General features: G+C 43.0%; 2 protein-coding genes and 1 pseudogene across 3 annotated transcripts; 1 reads left to right on the top strand and 2 right to left on the bottom strand.

Moving 5' to 3' along the window:
- Window positions 1-493: 493 nt before the first annotated feature.
- Window positions 494-7,978, bottom strand: LOC311146843 (choline-phosphate cytidylyltransferase A-like). Its single transcript, XM_084183445.1, has 9 exons — window positions 7,610-7,978; window positions 4,754-4,873; window positions 4,405-4,504; window positions 4,095-4,211; window positions 3,739-3,890; window positions 3,485-3,563; window positions 3,252-3,394; window positions 2,345-2,533; window positions 494-2,136 (listed from the first exon to the last, which is right to left on the bottom strand). The coding sequence occupies exons 2-9, from the start codon at window positions 4,865-4,867 to the stop codon at window positions 1,942-1,944; spliced, it is 1,089 nt and encodes a 362-aa protein (XP_084039571.1). The 5' UTR covers window positions 4,868-4,873; window positions 7,610-7,978; the 3' UTR covers window positions 494-1,941.
- Window positions 7,979-8,401: 423 nt separating this feature from the next.
- LOC311146390 (stress-associated endoplasmic reticulum protein 1) lies at window positions 8,402-11,215 on the bottom strand. The gene is made up of 3 exons (XM_084182889.1): window positions 10,987-11,215; window positions 10,513-10,588; window positions 8,402-9,754 (listed from the first exon to the last, which is right to left on the bottom strand). Exons 1-3 carry the CDS (start codon window positions 11,068-11,070, stop codon window positions 9,714-9,716), a joined length of 201 nt encoding a protein of 66 aa, XP_084039015.1. The 5' UTR covers window positions 11,071-11,215; the 3' UTR covers window positions 8,402-9,713.
- A 1,405-nt stretch (window positions 11,216-12,620) lies between these two features.
- LOC311146191 (thioredoxin reductase-like selenoprotein T1a) lies at window positions 12,621-20,846 on the top strand (annotated as a pseudogene). Its single transcript, XR_014615616.1, has 6 exons — window positions 12,621-12,917; window positions 15,954-16,064; window positions 16,737-16,863; window positions 18,267-18,354; window positions 18,500-18,668; window positions 18,954-20,846. The product of XR_014615616.1 is annotated as a thioredoxin reductase-like selenoprotein T1a (transcript).
- The last annotated feature ends 2,128 nt before the right edge of the window (window positions 20,847-22,974 follow it).

Below are 22,974 nucleotides of genomic sequence, written 5' to 3'. Positions count from 1 at the left end.
GCATGTCAAGGACGTAGAGTAATGACTTGGGATACATGGTTTCACATGCATAAATGTTTGCTCTTGATAAAAAAAATTGCATACATGCTGTGTCTGCCTTGCCAAGTAAAACTAGTTTGAAAATACATTATGGAAAATATGTTTCTGAATGATGCACCTTGTTGACAATATGACCTGGTGTAGATTACTGTTGATTTGAGAAGGGTCACCATAGCCCAGTTTACCCTGATTCAGCCTAATCTATCTCCCTCAATAGATTACAAAACCCAAAGGATAGGTCCAGCTGATGCACTGAGCAGGGTTCTCCGACTTGAAATGTGTGGCTGGAACAAAAGCCAGGCTGACCAGCTGCATTGGAGTTTGAGACCTCTGGTCTGGAGTGTAGTAAATGCGTCTTGGCTGTGTGATCACCCGGCTATTATCAAGCACATTGTAGTACAGCATGACCAGGGATTGAGGATGAAACTCAGAGCCATGGCTTTTTTTTTTGTTTAGAAATTGTACACGGTTGTGGTTAACTTTTTTTATTACATGTTCTACTCGTTCCCTGGTTTCTGTCAGCCCTGCACATTCATGAGCTAAACAAATTCAACCCAAACAGTAAAATAATGCTTAAAACAATGTTCTTGTATCCATGTACATTTGTATCTGGCAGGTAGTGGAAGGGTAGTATTGGCTTCACATAGACAACTCTTGCCACCAAGTGATCTATAGCCCATGCCCCTAATGAGAAGCAATTTTAACTGATAGATTTTAAAGATCCCAAAGAATCAGTCCAGTAAAATGTAAGTTGATGGATAGACGATTCAATATGCTTACAATACTACACCTAAAATAATCCCATATTTCAGCTAGCCTACTGTATATAGGAAATAAAATAAACACTCCTGGTTTGCCACCATGGAGACAAAGACCACACCTAAAGACTAGTAAGGGGTGGGTCAACAGCCAAAATCAAGCGATGCCCAACGACAGGAGGGAGAGATGTAAGCGGGATAAAGTTGTATTCCATGTACAGTCGTTTTTTAAATTAAGTCTTGTTATTGGGCACATTATCTGTTTTTTCGGATTTGGAATAACCTCCTGAAAATAAGTTCTCTCCTTTGAGCCCTACTGAACGAGATCCAGTTTTGTAGTTCAAACGCTGGGCACAATACTTTAAAAACCGCTGTCCAAAGACTGACCTCGAGTCAGACTATCGAAACAAACTAAGTATTATTATAATGTGCAAAAAGGTCAAGCTGAGTCCAGATCAGTCCATGGATGGAGGACATTGACATGCCTACACAAAAACTAGCAGTTTACACACACATGCACATACTCAGACACACTCGGGGGGGGGAGTTGTCAAGGGACTGATGGTTCCTACATTGCAAAAAAAAAAAAAAAAAGGACTGATCTGAGAAGGAATTCAACAGTGCACCAAACACCCCTCAACACAATAGGGGGACACAACTGAATTCCCTACTAAACTCAAGGTTAACAAAATAAAATCACCTCGCTAAGATTAACATCCTGAGTAGGAAGCGTGCATCAAAAATAATATCTGGAAAATGTTCCTATAAGTGAGAAATTATTGATAATATGAAAATGAAAGTGACAAACGTAACATGAAGGGTAATGAACACATCGCTCCCAATGCCTCCAGTGACTAGTGGTTACTGACCGTTAATAAAATGAAAAGATGTGACAGCTACAATGTGCATTCAGAAATGCAACATCAGATGTCAAAAACAAAGTGCGCATTAACCCCCCTCTGAATGACTAATGAAGTGGTACAGTCCATAAGAAATGGACACCAGCAATTGAAGAAATTAAACGGGTTGAGCAAATGAACTGAGGGACAATGCTATACAGATATAAGTGGACATACTGATGATTGGTTGGAGGGGTTGAACGCTGATGCTGTTGATGGACCGAGGGGCGGGATTAACGGGAACCCTAATTTTCGTCAGACTCGTCATCATCCTCGCTGATGGGGTATCCCCGTGCTGCGCTGTGGTGGGGTGGAGGGGAGGGTGAGGCCTTGTTTAAGAAGGGCGAGGGGGAGCGCTCGCGGGTGGGGCTGCTGCTGGGGCTCTGTCTGGGGCTGATGGCCTGCAGCATCCGGCCCCTGCCCTCCTTCAACATGTGCTTCTACAGAGAGAGGTGGCATCTCAGTCAAGATTCCAAGTTCATTTGTTGTTCTTAGGCTATAAAACAAATCCCATTGATCTACAACACAAATCTTCCATGGAATGCTACACTATCACTATATTATTCCCCAGAGCAGGAAATTAGGATTGCCACGAAATACACCATTCTAGTCTACATTACACAGACAGAACAAAAGAGAAGTTCTCACCAGTGCTCCCTCAGGGCCGAACATCTGCAGAAAGTTGCCAATGAACTCCCGGGACTTCTCCTCCCACTTCTGGATGAGGTCGATGCTCTTGTTCTCCACCTTCTGCACAAACTCTTTACTCTTCTCCTCTACGTCGCGCACCTTCCTCTTCACCTTGTCCACACGCTCCTGCAGGTGGTACTTCTTCTCCTGAAAGACAGGGGCACAATGTCATACCAGTGCAGTGTCATAAACCCAGACCTTGGCATGCGAGGCTGCACTAAACTAGTAAACAAATCATGTTTCCTAGCAGCTTTTATTCAAATACAACCTTTTTTATAAATAAAATTATCCCCCTTTTCGTGATATCTAATTGGTAGTTACAGTCTTTTCCCATTGCTGCAACTCCCCTACGGACTCGGGAGAGGTGAAGGTCAAGAGCCATGCGTCTTCCGAAACACGACCCTGCCAAGGCGCACTGCTTCTTGACACACTGCTTGCTTAACCCGGAAGCCAGCCGCACCAATGTGTCGGAGGAAACACCGTACAGCTGGCAACCGAAGTCAGCTTGCAGATGCCCAGCCCGCCACAAGGAGTCACTAGAGCGCGTTGGGACAAGGAAATCCCGGCCGGCCAAACCCTCCCCTAACCCGGACGACGCTGGGCCAATTGTGCGCCGCCTCATTGGTCTCCCGGTCACGGCCGGCTGTGACAGCCTGGGATCGAACCCGGGTCTGTAGTGACGCCTCAAGCACTGCGATGCAGTGCCTTAGACCGCTGTGCCACTTGGGAGGCGCCCCCATTACAAATAGACCTATAGCTACCTCTCACAACTACTGCTCCTTATGACTCAAAAGTCATTACATTATCATCACAACCAAATACCATCATTACTACTAATAAAAATGATAGTAATGTGAAGTGTTACATTGATGAAGCTGACGTTGAGCTCCTTGGCCGTGTAGCCGCGTTGCAGGTTGCGTCTCACGTACACGTCGTAGTCGCGGACGATGCGCGTGATGATGTCCGAGGTGGAGATTCCCTCCGTCCGCTGGGTAGGCGCAAACATGCCTGTAGGCAAAGTGTGAGAGGTCATCGTGATAGACACACGGTACCAGGACATTTATAATAGGCATTCCTGCTCGTTGTCATGGTACCCACCCGCCTCCTTGATGTGCTTGTAAACGTCGTCCTGGCCTGCTGATGTATATGGGATGTCGTCATGGGCAACAAAGTCGATCTGGTGGGGTGGGGGGTGAACGAGAGATGGATTACATTATACACACACAAATATACACACTGAACACACTCTGAACACACTACATTACTGTCAGATTAATCAGCATGCCATTGCGTTCCATTTCCCCCCCCATCCCTCCCTCCCTCCCTCCCTCCATCTTTCCTCTCTCTCTCACTCGGTGCGTGGAGAGGAACTCGGGCGTAAGCGTCCAGGGCGCGTTCCTGACGACCTCGTCCACGTAGCGGCAGTGGCTGACTGCATCGTAGCGCTCGTCCTCGTTCATCACCGTGAACCCCTTGAACTTGTGTGTCAGGTCGTCACTGCACACTGAGACGAGAGGAAAAGAAGCACGGAGGTTCAGGGGAATTGAATACACTTGAATTAGTTATAGTACTTTACATAGAGGGTGCTTGGAGTTATGCCTCTGAAAAACAATTTCCACTGAAGAACCAAATAAATGGACAGACAGTAAACCAGCAAGAGGGCACGTTGAGAGAGGAAAGGTTGACACAGCCAGAATGAGACACTCACCGCCCACAATGAGGTGTGTGTTCGGAAAGAGGCCCTTGGCCTGCATGAGGGCCCGGGCATGGCCTGAGTGGAACACATCAAAAATGCCATCTGCATACACCCGAACTGGCCTATTAACTGTGGGAGAGGGACATGATGGTGATGACAGCCAATCACAGGTCACTTCAATAGAGCAACATTCTATATATTTTCAGAACTGTTCATGTCTTTGGAATGGTACATTTGGGGTGCGAGTGAGAGTGATTGAGAGGTTGTGTTTTTGAGTGAGTAAGACCATGAGTGTAGTGTGTGATGTGTGTGTGCGACTCACATGGAGTTCCCCTCTTGGCCTCCTCCATACTGACTCGCAGGTATGGAGTGTCCTCAGCCGACTCTAGCTCATCAGCATAGGGGGCGGGATCTTTTAAACCCTAGTGTACAAATACACATTATTACCATGACAACCATGAGAAGGGTTTCCTTCATAAGAATCAAATGACTCACTTTCCTATCTTAACCAATCATATGACTCACTTTCCTATCTTAACCAATCATATGACTCACTTTCCTATCTTAACCAATCATATGACTCACTTTCCTATATCTTAACCAATACACATCAACTCCCCGTAAACGAAGTCTGCACACACGCACACAGCCGCATTCTCTTCCTCACTCACCACGGTGGATCTTGGGACTTTCCCTGGCCGTTCTACCTCCTCGGCCTCTCCGTTGGACCCATCTCTCCTCCTCTTCCTGGACAGGCTTGACCGGCTTGAGCTGTGGGCCTCCATCCCGGGCTGAAAGGGCAAAGGTCACAAGCAGACACACACACTGTAACCACCATCATCTTGCTTAGAGAGCAAAAGCAATAAGATGCACAGTTTTGCTACTCCAAAAAATAGAATTTTCTGTCTGCATGGACAAAAACAACATTCACCTGTAAGGAGTCATATTGCGGCTACTGAAGGTCATAGGCCTATTTGTTACAAAGTAAAGGTAACTGTCAAAATAAAGGAAACGCCAACATAAAGTGTCTTAATAGGGCTTTGGACCTCCACGAGCCGCCAGATCAGCTTCAATGCACCTTGGCATAGATTCTACAAGTGTCGGGAACTCTATTGGACGGATGTGACACCATTCTTCCATGAGACATTTCATCATCTGATGTTTTGTTGATGGTGGTGGAAAATGCTGTCTCAGGCGCCGCTCCAGAATCTCCCATAAGTGTTAAATTGGTTTGAAATCTGGTGACTGAGACACACAAACACACCCTTTAAACCCCCTATGCTCCTTGGAGACCCCTGTTTCAAAGTCACTGAGATCTCTTCTTCTAGCCATGGTAGACAACATAATGGGCAACTGGGCATTTTTAGACATTACCCTAAGCATGTTGGGATGTGAATTGCTTAATTAACTCCGGAACCACGACTGTGTGGTGGCACCTGCTTTCAATTTACTTTGTATCCTTCATTAACTCAAGTGTTTCCTTTATTTTGGCAGTTGCCTGTCTGTCATAGATTAGTCACTCCCCAGTGAGTCTACATTGAAATGCAATTCACACCAAGTAATTCCATTATCCACCACAGGGCGGCGTCCATCCACTAGGCACTACCAGGAGGCAGAAAGGTCGGGTGGTGTTTCTGCGTCTGCCGGCAGGGTCGAATGGTGCGGTTACATAATAACCCAGGCGTGTTCTCGGTGAACACATTCACTGGCCTTTAAATCATCCAAACTTTCAAGTCGACACTCATACGAACCCACAACCCTGGCGTTGCAAGCGCCATGTTCTACCAACTGAGCTACAGGGGCCTTCGCACTAACAAAAGCACTGACAGGTTAAACAATATATCACCCCACTTTAGGGTAGTCGAGTGTTGAAGACCGTTTGACGGCTGTAATATTCTTTAGTCAAAAGGTATTACTGGATTATGTAGCGGATGTGAAAGTACATTGGGGAGGTGAAAGTACATTGGGGGGCGATTGCTCAACAAGCTCGGCCTTTCTTGGACAGCATAGTGTTTCAGAGATTTACATTCACATGTCATGTCTGAAATTGGTTGCTATAAGGAGAAGACCAAGGGCGATACATGCGATTTGCAAAAGTTATGTAAACTGGCGCCAAGCTGCAACAATTAAAACAACGTTCCCATAACAATTTACCCGTGTGTGTTCCACAGGATCAGTTTGCGACTTTAGACTACAAACATTATTCCATTCCAGTCTACATCATCTAGCATTGTGACTGTGTGTGTGTGCTTGTATTAATATTCTCATAGGTACCGGAAATCCCCAAAAGTCCCCACAAGGATAGAAAAACAAGGAAAATCCTCCCTCATTGAGACATTTCCCACTTCCCCACGAGGACAAAGGCTATTTTATACTTAGGGGTTAAGTTTAGGGTTACAATTAGGGTTAGGGGTTAAGGAGTTATGGTTAGGGAAAATAGGAATTTTAATTTTAAGTGTACACACGGATTGTAAACGTATGGTGTGTATGTGTCACCAAAGGTGTCACTCACTCCCTCTGTCTCCATATCTCTCTCACACACACAAACTTTGCTAGAAGATGATTGTCTGTAGACTGGAAAAGAATAATGCTTGTAAAGTCACTAATCACTAGCTACTAACTGATCTCATGGAAGTCTAGCCTACAGCTGCACTACGGTCTGCACTACGGTCAGAAAGGCTTCCTGTGTAGAGTAGAAGTGTCTGCATGTTTACCATCCGAAACAGTTCAGAACAGTTTGTGCATATATTATGATTACATTTTGGTCTTCGGCAAGGATTTTTTCAGTTGTTCTTGCACACTAAATCTTTTCTTGAAGCGAACCTTCGACCTTCGCTTGAAAAGACCTATACTTGAATAACAAGAAAAAAAGCAGCAATAGTACTGTTTGTCCATCTTGAGACACAGTAGCCACTTCCTCAAACTAGTCAGAATGACTCAAAGATACTCAAGAAATCTGTCATTCATTTTGACGTTTCTGCCAAGGAGATCTTAGGCTCACAATTTTACATCAAACTAGGATGTTTGGTTCAGTATTTCTCAAGTGGAAACATTTCCATGAAAATTAGCAATCTCTTGTTGATTGACAACAAACACTTCATTGAAGAATCCCTACTGTTGACCAATCACCAATGAAGGAGGATAGACTTGCCTAAAAAAAAAATGCACAGGAAGCCTGTCCGACCCTAGTACAGCTGTAAGCAAACGGTCGGATCTGCTGGCTACGATCTACAGCCATTAATTGTCATCTGATACTAGAGAGAAAGGCGGAGGTAGGGGTTATCACACGTAGCTAGCTTTCGTTTAGCTGACAAAGAGAGAGTGACCTCGAAGTGTATAAGTCCAGTCTTAAACTGTCGTCCATATTTTAGCTTGACTATCTCTGACTCAGATTTGACAATAAACTAAGTACGTAGCTAGCTAGGTAGCTAGCCAGTTGTGCCAAATACAACCCTATGGGAAACCAATCTGATCACCATAGCTAGCTGGCTAAAAAGACTTCGCTATAATATGATTAACGTACTTACCGTTGTTTTGTGCTTGGCCTGGGGTTTGCAGTGTAGAAGTAGCTAACGTGACTGTTGCAAGCTAGCTAGATCATATGCAGTGTGCTAGGAAAGTATTTGCTACCTACTGACTGTCAAATTGGTGCGCTCTCTGCTGCTAACTACGTTAGCTAGCTGTTGGTTAACGCTAAATTCAATAACTAGCTAGTAGAACAGTGCACCGACTCCCAACATTCAGGTAACGTTAGTCCAATGTCACGAACTGTGCCAGCAGCTCGATGGGAAGAGGAGGCGTGTGGTGTCGGGAGTAGAGCAGACGGATTATCACCACAGTATTTCTGCAGTCCTCGGAATGACAGTTTACTCAAAGACAGTACAGTAATTTACTCCACATAGGAACTACAACAACCAGGACATCTTTCCAGGAAATTACGTAATTTTTAATGCGTGGCCTGCCTGATGTTTCCGGTAAAATCTCTGAAGTCAGAGAACGTTATTATTCTGCCACCTTGTGGCAACTAACTGTTCAGGCAAATTCATTTTCAGGAAACTACAATAATATGTATGTATGCCAGTGGAGGCTGCTGAGGGGAGGACGGCTCATAAATGTCTGGAACGAAGTGTTATGATTAGAATGGAGTGAATGGAATGGTATCAAACATCAAAACTATGTGTTTGATACCATTCCAGCTATTATTATGATCCGTCCTCCCCTCAGCAGCCTCCACTGATGTGTGTGTGTACATACATGCAAATATGTTAGTATTTATTCTGGGTGATGATTGGTATCTTACATAAGAAAAGCACACAAAATAATGTACCAATTATCATTTATTATTTTCGCTCTTACATTGCCAGCATACTTTATGCACAGTAAAATAACCAGGTTGTCATTTACATCCAGCCCTTAATTTTTTACTTCTAGTGAAGATAATTATATTTTATCACGTAAGCTTATCCCGTGAGCCTTGAACCGTTTCCGTAAACATGAGGACAGGACAATGTCAGATCAACTATCCAAGCTTGAAGATGACCTCATCTTACTTTTGCTGATCCATTTTCAACTCCGTGGACCAGTTGACAATCCCAAAGCCTCAAGAATAGGCAGGGCCAATCAATAGATACAAAATATTTAAAAGTAGATGAGGACTAGACCGCAAAATTAAGATGCAAAAAAATAAGACGGCTTATCATTACGTACCACTAATTTCTACCAAAACCATATAGAGTTCAGCCAACTTTTTGAACAGCGACTTTGAGCATTCCATTTATATGACAAGTATTTTTATTATAATTCTAGACATTCAGTTACATAGCATTGTTTAAAATTTAGAAAATTCCATGAACTGCTATTGGTCAATATTGCCCATGGGGAGCTAACATGGCTGCTATATGGAATTATTTGATTATACAGTGTCATGTAAATGCATCATAATGCCAAAACTTCAATGTCCCAAATTTCTAAATACATGGCTCTGGTTTCTACCATTGAGTTGTTCTTTTGGCATGAGTATTATATCCAGCTTCAAATCTTGTGCTAAGATTTGTGTTGCTGAATTTCTTTCCAGTCTGACCAAGGCATTTGGTCATACTACCAAACAGAAAAAACATGTTCAAAGCAAACAGAACATTTCTTTCAATACACTAAATTAAAGAAAAAAATTGTAGTTCATATTACACTGAAATTACAACAAAGTGGTGGCAAATAAGACTTCCAGAAAGGACCACTGAAAACAGAGCTCACAATTCCACAAAATGGCCAACTTGCCTGAGATTGACAGAACACATCACCTTATTATTTCAGAAACCCCACTATTGGAATGCAGCTTGAATGGCTTTTTTTGTGTGCTGAAAAATGTAAACCTCTATCATTTAAGGCACAAGGTAGGAATGACTTGACAGAGCTTGCCAAAAGTAACCAGAAAGACAAATAACATAGAAAACAAATTAAGAACAGAAAGTCACTAAAAGTGCAAGACAGTGGCTCATCGTCCTTGGCCTAGCTGTGTGCAACTTAAGAAGACTGAGAATGTTGAGTGAAGGATAATGGGACGTCATCGAGCTGAGAGAGGTGGTACTTGGTTGGGCGGATACTGAGTGGAATGGACGGGGGGGACATGTCATCCTACATGCCCATCCGAATGCTCTGAATGATCTGGAAGATAGCTGTGGAGAGCGAGAATTCAAATGTTAAGAAAACAAATCTACACTGGAGTTCATTGACAATTAATCTATCTGAGTCCCTCAAATGACACTAGAAGACCCTGACCCAAAGTGAAGGTTTTTATTCTCTGACGACAGTGGTCGTCATTGAAGCGCGGAACACTGTTGGGACCTGACCAGAATGTACTGTCGGAATAGTCTACCCTTTTCTCCTTTATTTTAATTCGCTAGTGTGACTATATCCCTCCTTTCCTGCAAGCTATTAATTTATGTTTCCAAGGAACTAATGTAATTGCTCTATTATGTTCTGCTGGAATCTCTGAAAGTGTTGCCAAACTCACTGACTACTAAAAGCCTGGACTGGGACAAACAACGGGAGGGGAGGACAAGGGAGTAAGCCAAAATGTCAAACCAGACATAACAGAAACAGTACAAACATATTATCTGACCCAGGATAAAATACGAAAACAGATTATCTGACCCAGGATAAAATACGAAAACAGACTCCAACAGTTAGCTGGCGGAGTTCTTAGAACACTTATCAAAACTTGTCCTTCCCCAATATTAGCTGAGGTGGGCAACAAGCGCGTTGATATTGCCTGTTAAAAAGCAAACATTGACAAAAAGATACGTGTACAAAGGCTGACAACCCTATGGCTGTCAGGAGATATAGTGGTCCTTTGTAGCTCAGTTGCTAGAGCATGGATAAAGTAGGGATCCATTTTCACTGGGAAATTAGTAAAATAGTCAACAGAACTCACCTGATCCACACACAACAAAGATGAAGAGGGCCAACAGCCAGGGTCCCACAGACACCTTATCATCCTGAGGGTTTCTCTGTGAATCCAAATACAGTACACCTCATGCTACTGTACTAACATGTCAAAAGCATACATAACAGCAAACACGTCATGCTACTGTGCTAACATGTCAACGGTCAAACATGTATACGTCTCAAAAATGTAATCAGAAACATCCAGCTGTTTAAATAGAATGTAAACAACTTTGTATGATGTTACATTTCATGGATACTAATAGCAACAGCTGACCAAAGATTGAAAGCTTGAGCTGGGCAACTTGGCATATGCTATGGACACAGCATAAGTAAATGTTGGCCAAAAAAAATACAAAATAATTGCAAACAATCAGACAATTAATCATTCGCTTGTTACTCATTTTAAGTAACGTATTCCTTAACCCGTTTGCAAACCAAAATAAAATGGTTCAAATGTTACCGTAGATTTGGCTACGTTGCCTCTTTGCGTGATATTCTTGCTGTGTTTTTCGTTGGCCATACGAATCCTCTGTTTGGCGACCATCTTCCAAATAAGCAGGTTATGAATTATTTTACAAAAATGTGGAATTTTAGTAATATGGATAATCTGGCTCACTGGTGTGCAGTTGGCACTCGTCTACTCTACAGTACAATTTTTTTCAAAAGGGAGAATAAAAGCAGGGCAAATGTCTACGTATACAAAGTCTTAAGCCCGCCCACACAGGAAGACCGCATTTCGAACTTGCAACGTATATTTGCTATATCTTTCCGCCGCCCACTGTGTGGCGATATAGTTCTTCCCACTTTGATCAATACACACTAGCGCTTACCATATTATTGCATTTCCTAGTGTAGTTTCACAATTCTAGTACTTCAACTCTTTCGACTTTGATATATGTAGTAAATGCAAACCTAATGCACTTGACTTGGATGGCTGCATTGACAGTGCCTTGTTAATTTCCGATTCCTTTCAGTAGTGTCTTCATTCTTGTATAGGGGAAAATGTAAGGTAGGCTAATGGTCCCCAAACAAACAATGATCAGAATGTACTAATATATCCAATCCACAGTTAGATGACAGGCAAAGCACTGCACTTGGTTGGTTGTGTGCAGTGAGATAATTCAATTTTATAATTGACTTTACAGGTAAACGGTCACCTACTCATTGAACGCTGGTTGCGCATCAATTTTTAAGCGTTCGCTCTTGTGAAGCGGTCTTAAATGATGACGTGTCTGTATTTACCTATGCCAAAGAGTTTTATAACTAAACCAAGATAGACCACAGCCTGTAATTTAAATTGGGAACAAATTAGTCATAGTGGGCAGAACAAGCAAGGAGGTCGGCAGAGGCACGCACGAGCTAGCGAGATCCCATTGGCGCGTTCTAACATATATTTGCATATTTCCGTTAGGGAACGCCTACTCTGAGTGCGCGTGTGCAATAACTCAATTCGCCTTTGCACTCCTAAACAACGCAATATTTTGAAACTTTTGCAAAGGGAACAGAAAACTGTATTGAGATCAAATGTTTCACCGATGAGAAAATTAGCAGAATATCGGCCAAAATCCATCTCGTTTCATCTTCTCACACAGCCGGCCACTGGGCTTCCTCTCACTACCATATGTGGTAGTGAGTGGAAACGCCAAGCGGATGCTTCTCATTTATACATCCGGTGAAATATCTGTCTCATTGCTCTATCTGTGCGTATGCCATACTTCACTTGTGGAATAAAGTAATTTCAACCAACATGGGATGGACTAAACCTTTTTTTTTTTTAGATACATGGGGAAATAAATTACATTCTGATAACATAGAAAGGCATGTGTCTCTTTCTTCTTAGATTTTTTAAAGAAGGCGTGAAATCATATACTTTCTCTGGTTGAGCAACGAGATAGGCTAGTAAACGTTTTTTTTGTAAGTGGCTTTAAATGTGATTGGGTAAACCTAGTTATATTGAACAAAACTGCAATGTATATTCATACTCAGAAAAATCACAGAATTTATGATACATGTACTTATTTTTTCACTGTAGTGTGACGTTTCACTGACTCCACTTCTTGGGCAATATGCCGTGTTCACATACTAGTCGGAACTAGGAAACTCTGAAATGTCCGACTTGCTAACTAGTTCAATCAGTTAGAAAGTCGGACATTTACGGATTTTCTAGTTCCCAGTAGTACGTGAACGCAACAATAGTTTCACAGCAGAGTGGGGGACGGGACTGATGCAGTAGTGAAGAAATCGTAGCAGAATGGCGGAAAGGTGGCTTCCCTTTTCGCTCATATTTCTAGGAGTTCTCTCCCTGTACTGTGCTGCGTCGGCTGATAACAGCGGCATTAAGAAGATGAAGATGCAATTTGCAACAGGGCCACTTCTTAAATTCCAAATCTGGTAAGGGAGGACAATACATTTTGAGTAGCCCTCTGTTGTTCAGTTAGCATTAGCTACTTGCCCGTGTATGTCTAAACCGAAATTACATTTCCTGTCTCGGAACCAGAATCGTTATAATTTCCATGTAATCAAATTGACTGTCAAACGGGTGTAGCGTCCCATATCATATTTTTGTTCAAAATAATATCTAACCCACCTTTCCTGAATTAATTATTTATTTGGGGGTAACGAGCTAACGAACCTAGCTACGGCAGTGCAAAGCTAACTAGTTAAATCCTATTAGGTAGCTAGCGAGCTAATTCTGCTCAGGAAGTTGGATGGGTGCAGTCAAATAACCTTAATCAGCACAGTATTTTTGGTTAACTAACAACATCCACAAGTTTATGTAACTAAATGACGACCGTGTTTTGTCTGTTGTTAATTAATCATCTGTAGATGAGTTTGAAAAAACATATAGTTAGCTACTCTACTTCCACTGTAATAGTTAATCCTGTGATTTGCGTCCCCATGTGGGCAATAACGGTTGGATTAATTTCTACCATATCAAGAGCATGGTATTAACTCTGTTCAAGGGAGATTTGTGTTTGGAATGTGAAATGGCTATATTCAGTAGTTTAATGATGGATGTGTGCAGTAGATTAACCGTGTGCCATACAATGAAATGTCACCACTCATGCATTACTGGCAACATACCAGTATTACGCATGGAAATTGCAACAACCAATCAATGATGACTTTGGACTCTAGTGTGTAGGGTTGTCTGTTTAAATCAAATCAAATCAAATTGTATTGGTCACATGCGCCGAATACAACAGGTGCAGACATCACAGTGAAATGCTTACTTACAGCCCTTAACCAACAGTGCATTTATTTTTTACAAAAAAAATAAAACAACAACAAAAAAAGTGTTGAGAAAAAAAAGAGCAGAAGTAAAATAACAGTAGGGAGGCTATATATACAGGGGGGTACCGTTGCAGAGTCAATGTGCGGGGGCACCGGCTAGTTGAGGTAATATGTACATGTGGGTAGAGTTAAAGTGACTATGCATAAATAATTAACAGAGTAGCAGCAGCGTAAAAATGATGGGGTGGGGGGGCAGTGCAAATAGTCTGGGTAGCCATGATTAGCTGTTCAGGAGTCTTATGGCTTGGGGGTAGAAGCTGTTGAGAAGTCTTTTGGACCTAGACTTGGCACTCCGGTGATGTACTGGGCCGTACGCACTACCCTCTGTAGTGCCTTGCGGTCGGAGGCCAATCAGTTGCCATACCAGGCGGTGATGCAACCAGTCAGGATGCTCTCGATGGTGCAGCTGTATAATTTTTTGAGGATCTGAGGACCCATGCCAAATCTTTTCAGTCTCCTGAGCGGGAATAGGCTTTGTCGTGCCCTCTTCACGACTGTCTTGGTGTGTTTGGACCATGATAGTTCGTTGGTGATGTGGACACCAAGGAACTTGAAGCTCTCAACCTGTTCCACTACAGCCCCGTCGATGAGAATGGGGGCGTGCTCAGTCCTCTTTTTTTTCCTGTAGTCCACAATCATCTCCTTTGTCTTGGTCACGTTGAGGGAGAGGTTGTTGTCCTGGCACCACACGGCCAGGTCTCTGTCCTCCTCCCTATAGGCTGTCTCATCGTTGTCGGTGATCAGGCCTACCACTGTTGTGTCGTCGGCAAACTTAATGATGGTGTTGGAGTCGTGCCTGGCCATGCAGTCATGGGTGAACAGAGAGTACAGGAGGGGACTGAGCACGCACCCCTGAGGGGCCCCCGTGTTGAGGATCAGTGTGGCAGATGTGTTGTTACCTACCCTTACCACCTGGGGGCGGCCCGTCAGGAAGTCCAGGATCCAGTTGCAGAGGGAGGTGTTTAGTCCCAGGATCCTTAGCTTAGTGATGAGCTTAGAGGGCACTATGGTGTTGAATGCTGAGCTGTAGTCAATGAATATCATTCTCACGTAGGTGTTCCTCTTGTCCAGGTGGGAAAGGGCAGTGTGGAGTGCAATAGAGATTGCATCATCTGTGGATCTGTTGGGGCGGTATGCAAATTGGAGTGGGTCTAGTGTTTCTGGGATAATGGTGTTGATGTGAGCCATGACCAGCCTTTCAAAGCACTTCATGGCTACAGACGTGAGTGCTACGGGTCGGTAGTCATTTAGGCAGGTTATCTTAGAGTCCTTGGGCACGGGGACTATGGTGGTCTGCTTGAAACATGTTGGTATTACAGACTCAGTCAGGGACATGTTGAAAATGTCAGTGAAGACACTTGCCAGTTGGTCAGCACATGCTCGGAGTACACGTCCTGGTAATCCGTCTGGCCCTGCGGCCTTGTGAATGTTGACCTGCTTAAAAGTCTTACTCACATCGGCTACGGAGAGCGTGATCACATAGTCATCCGGAACAGCTGGTGCTCTCATGCATGCTTCAGTGTTGCTTGCCTCGAAGCGAGCATAGAAGTGGTTTAGCTCGTCTGGTAGGCTTGTGTCACTGGGCAGCTCACAGCTGTGCTTCCCTTTGTAGTCTGTAATAGTTTTCAAGCCCTGCCACATCCGACGAGCGTCAGAGCCAGTGTAATACGATTCAATCTTAGTCCTGTATTGACTCTTTGCCTGTTTGATGGTTCGTCGGAGGGCATAGCTGGATTTCTTATAAGCGTCCGGGTTAGAGTCCCGTTCCTTGAAAGCGGCAGCTCTACCCTTTAGCTCAGTGCGGATGTTTCCTGTAATCCATGGCTTCTGGTTGGGGTATGTACGTACGGTCACTGTGGGGACGACATCATCGATGCACTTATTGATGAAGCCAGTGACTGATGTGGTGTACTCCTCAATGCTGTCTGAAGAATCCCGGAACATATTCCAGTCTGTGCTAGCAAAACAGTCCTGTAGCTTAGCATCTGTGTCATCTGACCACTTTTTTATTAAAAAGTTTGGCCGTGGCCAAGTGTATCTAGCCTCTGAGGACTGTGTGCTTTTCTGAGTGTGCATCACTGTCTGTTCCCCTGACTCTGGACCTGTTTGACTCTCTCTCCAACTCTCACCCAGCATCTCCTGAGGGTACAAGAGGGTGTTTGAGGAGTACATGCAGGCCTTGTACCAGCGGTACCCAGACATCCGCATTGAGGGAGAGAACTACCTTCCTCTACCCCTCTACCGGTAAGTTACACTCAGCTATGTATTGGCCATTGAGAGGCTTTGAAGCCACCGGTCGGACATATTGGCCCTCCCCAGTAGGAGCAGTCCTCCATAGGAATAAATGGAATTCTACAGTATTTCAATTAAATGTTTCAAGGACAAAATTACATGTATTTAAATATTTGTGTTGTAGTGGGGACAGTTACATTAGTAATCTAAAAAAATTCTACTTTAAGGAAAATGTTTGTTTTTACCTTTTATTTTTAGCTCACATAATATAATTACAATTATGCATTAAGGTGTCTGTAATAGAATAAATATTGCAAAAAATAATGTATACATTAATAAATTAATTTCTATAGGAGTGCCAAGATGGAGGCACAGTGGCTTCAACACAGCGCTCCCTATCAGACTACTAGTGTATATATAAAGAATTGGTTAACACTGTGTGCCACCATGGAAGCACTTGACACTTAAATTGGAAGCGTATTGCAATGTATTCTCCCATATGTGGTTGTTAACAACAAATTGACCCTCAGGTTCCTGATCTGTTCTGGGCCGCCGGGTGCAAAATCCATTTTCTTTGTTGACGATTTACACCTTGATATCTGCCACTTGTACAAAGCCATTGGTTGTGCGTACTGTATGTTCTACCCTCTCTTTGGAAGTTGACATCTTGTTTGCTGTCCTCAGACACGTTGCTTCCTTCCTGTCCATGTTCAAGCTGGCACTGATCGGACTGATCGTCATCGGCAAGGACCCCTTTGCCCTCTGCGGTATGCAAGCCCCAGGCATCTGGATCTGGGGACAGGAGAATAAGGTGAGACTCTCTTAGGTTAAAAATGCTACATGAAACTTGGTGTTAGCATCACAGGCATACCATATGTTATTGTATAACAATACTCTGCAGTTTAAGTAGAGCCATGTTGATTTGTGTTTATTTAACTCAGTCCTTAAGAGATGCATTGAACATGTAAGAGTAGTCATGGACAAGAATAGTCACTACCGAGAGACACACTCTCTCTCACGCATACCTTACCCATGGGAGTTCATTAACGCCTCATTTGGGAGAGTGAGAAAATGATGCAGTGTTTGTTTTTGTCGTTTTCCCTGGCTATGAACCTGGATCTCCAAGGTAACATGAGTCAATGGTGCTAAAGTAGAGGGCACGCAGTATTAAAATCCCCTCCATATATACAGTGAGCTCCAAAAGTAGAGCGAGAAAGTTACACACACACAAATGTCATACCCCCAAGACATGCTAATCTCTCACCATTACAATAAAAGGGGAGCTTAGCATTTTTTGGGGGGGTATGATATTTAGGACTAACTTTCTCACTCATCATTGTTCACGATTCATTCAGGATTATCTGTAATCATGGTAGCATCCACATTAATGTAGAAGTGTTTAGAAAACATTTTCTATTCTTATTTACAATAAAAGTGACTCCAAAATGACACAATACATTATTTTCCATTCATTTCTATTGGGCACAAAATAATCTGAAACAACCAAAACAAACAGCAAATGCATCCAACAAGTTTGTAGAATCACAATCTTGATGTAATCATTGCGTGCTAGGAATATGGGACCAAAATACTAAACTTTTGACTACTTTAATACACATAAGTTAATTTTTCTCAATACTTTTTGTCCCCTAAATTGTTCACCCGATATGGTTCACCCGAGATGGATGAAAATACCCTCAAATTAAAGCTGACAGTCTGCACTTTAACCTCATTGTCATTATATGATTTCAAATCCAAAGTGCTGGAGTACAGAGCCAAAACAACAACAAATGTGTCACTGTCCCAATACTTTTGGAGCTCACTGTATATGCTAAACACTGTGGGCCAATAAGAATGTGCCTGGGTTATGTAAGCAGTAACACAGGGGCACTACATTACTCTTGTGTGTTCGTCCGCCTATTGCTATAACATGTTGGCGTTTTATCCTTGAGCTGGGTACACAGACGTAGGGCTATGGAACAATTTGAGATTGTTATCTACACTTAACGCTTACATGTTATATACCGACTTTCTAACTCAAAGTATTGAATTGACAACCAGCAAACCTTGCCCCATTAATCTAAAATCCTGATGTGTAGACATAATTTATCTATGTGATATGTTAGACATGCCCCAGAGAGCATGGAATCCATGGCAAAACACTCATAATCGATTGGTGATGATATTGAATTTCTACTTCTGTGTCTCTTTCAGATTTATGCCTGCATGATGGTGTTCTTCTTCAGCAACATGATTGAAAACCAGTGTATGTCAACAGGAGCTTTTGAAATCACATTAAACGGTAAGGCTCACTTTGCCACATTACATGTTTGCATGAGTATGCACAAATCCTTTACGGTCCCTGCATAGACGACGATGTGCATCATTGTAAAACATCACACAGAAAAGAGTGCGGAGAGTTGATTTGTTTGTACCTACCTGGGCAGATGTGCCAGTGTGGTCCAAGCTGGAGTCGGGTCACCTGCCCTCCATGCAGCAGCTGGTCCAGATTCTGGAGAACGAGATGAAGATGAACGTACCCATGGACACACTCCCCCACCACCGCTCCTAACCCTGCCTCTGCTCCCCCTCGGATGGAGCCAAAGACCCCTCCACGTACGGAACCCTCCTCGCCACATCTTCTATCCACCTCAGTCTGCACAGTGGAAAGAACCACCATCTCTCACACACACACTACCTCAGACTAATTTACTGTGTGGTATGGGGTTTGTGCACTTTCATGTTGTATTCACATGACCATAGTTGTCAATTTAGAACTACTCAACCTTGCATCAAAAGTTTGGGTGTCATTTATTTGACAGAACTTCAAGGACTTTCATTTTAGGAGGTTTTGGATGCGCTTGATGTACTCACTTTTCGGTCTCTTTTTTTCCTCTGCAGGTTTGAGGTGGGTTTCTCAATGGACTGTGAGGTGATGTTAATGAAGGTCTGCGCTGAAAGCAGGAAGACTGCTAGCTCAGACTGGATGTCCCCATCGCTCCTCAACACGCCCATTAGACGCCCCGCCCCTGATGCTGGACTGGGATCCACGGCAACCGCGACGGCCATTTTGTTGTACTATTACTACTGCAGATCATTAATCTTGTTGCAATAAACATTCAGTTTTGTCTCTTATGCTCACAAGGATCAATTTAAGCGCAATAATATTGATGTGGATGGTCAGATATTAGATTAATATAGATTATTTTCTCCCCCCTTCCAGATCACAGGTCTTGAATTAGCCACACATAATCGATCCATGTGAGCTAGGCATGACCATAGGCGGCGTGTCCATAAGGCTAGGGAAGCCAAGCTTTCCCTAAAGTAAATTGAATTAAATTGCCAAAATGATATAGCCTAATTACCCTACCCCTGTCTATACAGAAATAAAACATTAATTTAAAATGGGCTACTAAAGCATAAAGCATGATTTGGCCACAGCGGGTCATAAGCATTGCTTACAGTCGGAAGGAAAGGCAGCGCTCGGCAAATGCCAAATTCATGAATTGTTTAGTTGCGACTGTCGTTGAAAAGCAAAGGCCCAGCCAGGCATATCGCAATATTTCAAAATACAATCCCGGGAAACATAGTTTGGAAAGCAAATGGTTATTTCTGTAAAGAGAAAACGAAAAGAGAAATGACTTTTACTATCAAAATTCTCAACTTCATTGAGCGAACAACAGTATAGGCTATCTTATTGGCGCCAGCGGAGAGCGTGTGCACTGTGCATATTCACTCTTTATCATTCTTGGGTAAGTTTGTTTTTGGACCGTTTTTATCCTTGTGTCTCTCCTTCTCGTAGGCCTATTATATGGACAACGTTGTTTTTATTGGTTTGTTGGTCAGTGTCAGCAGAGTAGGCTAACTTGTTTGTTAATTAGTTGTATTAAAAACAGATTCTGCTAATGTCTCCATTCACATAAAGTGTAGTAGAATTGCATCTTGACAGCGGAGTAAAAAAAAAAAGGTTTTGAGTTAATTTCCTGCAATTCTACCCATTTTGCCATGAGTTATAGAGAAAATGTTGCAGTTTTAAAGCAATTCTTCCATGGGGCAGAGAGAAGATTTAGCAATTGAACTAATTAAATGCAATTCTACTCATTTTGCCATGGGGCGTTGAGGAAAATGAGCTGTTTTACAGCTAATTTCCTGCAATTCAAATTTTTTTGCCATAGGGTGCAGAGAAATGTTTGCAGTTTAATATGAAATGAGTGAGACTGACTAACAAAATCAATGGTGGCACCCGGCCGGTAATTTGACCATCATAAGAAGTCTAGATAGCTGGCTGCTAAACTAACTTAGCAATCAAAAACAATTTAGTTGACATGGGCTGACTATCAGTGACTAACATAACAAGAGACAGTCTGCTGATGTACAACCAAATGTAGAAATAGCTCCTTGTGTATTCTACTATTCCGAGGGCCGCCAGTTGCCCATGCCTGGCCTAGGCCTACTGTACGCTATACACGCTCAGCCATGCACTGAAGTCTTTTTTGCGAACGGTGATTGAGTTATATTATTGTCCTAAATTATGACTATCCAATCAACTCATCCAATTACAAATAGTAGTCTATTTTGCTTAAGAGCAAATGCGATGATGCATGGAATGCTTTATTATAAAAGTGCATTTCTAGGGTGAAAATTAGCTTCCCCAAACTTAACTCACACGCCACATATCGTCATGACGTTTTTCTTTTGAGCCATTATGTTTAACCATTGTTAGTGTACTACACGTAAAACATCTCACGTCGTCTGATCATGAGCATTTTATTAACATTAAAAATAACATTGTTATTATTGTAATTTGTATATTTCTTTGCATAGCTGGAAGTTGAGCTAAGAAGACTAATAAAATGTCTGTTATGGTGAAAGAGTTGTGTGAGCTCGGTCTGCTTTAGCTAGGACAAGGTTAACTGATTTTGGTTGTTAGTATGAGGATTAAGAGAAACCCACACCAGCTGTTTTTCAAAGGTTAGGTGTATAGAGAATTCCAGGAGGGGATACATTTTTGTAAGAAACAGGTTCACATTTTCATCGTAAAGACCTATGTAAATGCAGTCAGAAAACAATGGCTTAGCAGATGTAAAGTATATTGAAACGTATTGGAAATGTATTGATTAGAAATTTGCACCCTTCAGTAGTTATGGATGACTACAATAGATACAAATTATATTGAACGTACACTATATATATAAAAGTATGTGGACACCCCTTCAAATTAGTGGATTCGGCTATTTTAGCCACACCCGTTGCTGACAGCTGTATAAAATAGAGCACACAGCCATGCAATCTCCATATACAAACATTGGCAGTATAATGGCCTTACTGAAGAGCTCAGTGACTTTCAACATGGCACCGTCATAGGATGGCAACTTTCCAACAAGTCAGTTTGTCAAATTTATGCCCTGCTAGAGATGCCCCGGTCAACTGTAAGTGCTGATATTGTGAAGTGGAAACATCTAGCAGCAACAACGGCTCAGCTGCGAAGTGGTAGGCCACACAAGCTCACACAACTGAACCGCTAAGTGCTGAAGCGCGTAGGGTGTAAAAATCCTCTGTCCTCGGTTGCAACAACCTCTGTCCTCGGTTGTCCTCGGTTGCAACACTCACTACCAAGTTCCAAACTGCCTCTGGAAGCAACCTCAGCACAATAACTGTTTGTCGGGAGCTTAATGAAATGGGTTTCCATGGCCGAACAGCCGCACACAAGCCTAAGATCACCGTGCACAATGCCAAGCGTCGGCTGGAGTAGTGTAAAACTCTCCGCCATTGGACTCTGGAGCAGTGGAAACACGTTCTCTGGAGTGATGAACTCCTGAGTGGCGCAGTGGTCTAAGGCACTGCATCGCAGTGCTAACTGTGCCACTAGAGATCCTGGTTCGAATCCAGGCTCTGTCGCAGCCGGCCGCGACCGGGAGACTCATGGGCGGCGCACAATTTGCCCAGCGTCGTCCAGGGAAGGGGAGGGAATGGCCGGCAGGGATGTAGCTCAGTTGATAGAGCATGGCGTTTGCAACGCCAGAGCGATTCCCACGGGGGGCCAGTATAAAAAAATATATATGTATTCACTAACTGTAAGTCGCTCTGGATAAGAGCATCTGCTAAAATGTAAATGTATGAATCACGCTTCACCATCTGGCAGTCTGCGACGGATGAATCTGGGTTTTGCGGATGCCAGGAGAACGCTACCTTGCTCCCTTGCATAGTGCCAACTGTACAGTTTGGTGGAGGAGGAATAATGGTCTGGTGCTGTTTTTCATGGTTTGGGCTAGGCCTCTTAGTTCCAGTGAAGGGAAATCTTAACGCTACAGTATACAATGACATTCTAGACGATTCTGTGCTCCCAACTTTGTGGCAACAGTTTGGGGAAGACACTTTCCTGTTTCAGCACGACAATGCCCCCGTGCATAAAGCGAGGTCCATACAGAAATGGTTTGTCGAGATCGGTGTAGAAGAACTTGACTGGCCTGCACAGAGCCCTGACCTCAACCCCATCGAACACCTTTGGGATTAATTGGAACGCAGACTGCGAGCCAGGCCTAATCGCCCAACATCACTAATGCTCTTGTGTCTGAATGGAAGCAAGTCCCTGTACATTCTAAAAATTAGGGCTTCAACAAGGGTTCTTCTAAGATCTTCAAAGTTTGTTGAAGAACCTTAGGATTCTTGGCACTGAAAATTACCCCCAAAAGGTTCTTCCAAGAACCCCATAGGATGTGGAGTTCATTGAGGAACCTCCTTAGTTGGTGGGGGTTCTTGCAGGAACCTAACTGCCCAACTGAAACATTTGGATTTGAATATGAAAAGACAGCAGGTGCAGACACTTTACTGAAAAATATAAAGATCTCCTCAAGGTAAGGTTTGTCCCTTATATGATCGAAATTGATATTGTTTTATGATGATACCATCTATCTTTTCATAT

This window comes from Coregonus lavaretus (assembly GCF_964263955.1).
Source record: "Coregonus lavaretus genome assembly, chromosome: 19".
NCBI lineage: Eukaryota > Metazoa > Chordata > Actinopteri > Salmoniformes > Salmonidae > Coregonus > Coregonus lavaretus.
This window is presented reverse-complemented; position numbering and strand designations above follow the sequence as displayed.

Excerpts from the sequence above, each read along its gene's own strand:
- LOC311146843 (XM_084183445.1), bottom strand. The coding sequence starts at position 4,867 with ATGGAGGCCCACAGCTCAAGCCGGTCAAGCCTGTCCAGGAAGAGGAGG. Across the intron at positions 4,212-4,404 it reads GGCCAAGAGGGGAACTCCAT|TTAATAGGCCAGTTCGGGTG; the intron begins GTGAGTCGCACA and ends CCTCTCCCACAG. Across the intron at positions 3,891-4,094 it reads CACACACCTCATTGTGGGCG|TGTGCAGTGACGACCTGACA; the intron begins GTGAGTGTCTCA and ends CTCTCGTCTCAG.
- LOC311146390 (XM_084182889.1), bottom strand. The coding sequence starts at position 11,070 with ATGGTCGCCAAACAGAGGATTCGTATGGCCAACGAAAAACACAGCAAG. Across the intron at positions 10,589-10,986 it reads GCAACGTAGCCAAATCTACG|AGAAACCCTCAGGATGATAA; the intron begins GTAACATTTGAA and ends TTGGATTCACAG. Across the intron at positions 9,755-10,512 it reads CTTTGTTGTGTGTGGATCAG|CTATCTTCCAGATCATTCAG; the intron begins GTGAGTTCTGTT and ends CGCTCTCCACAG.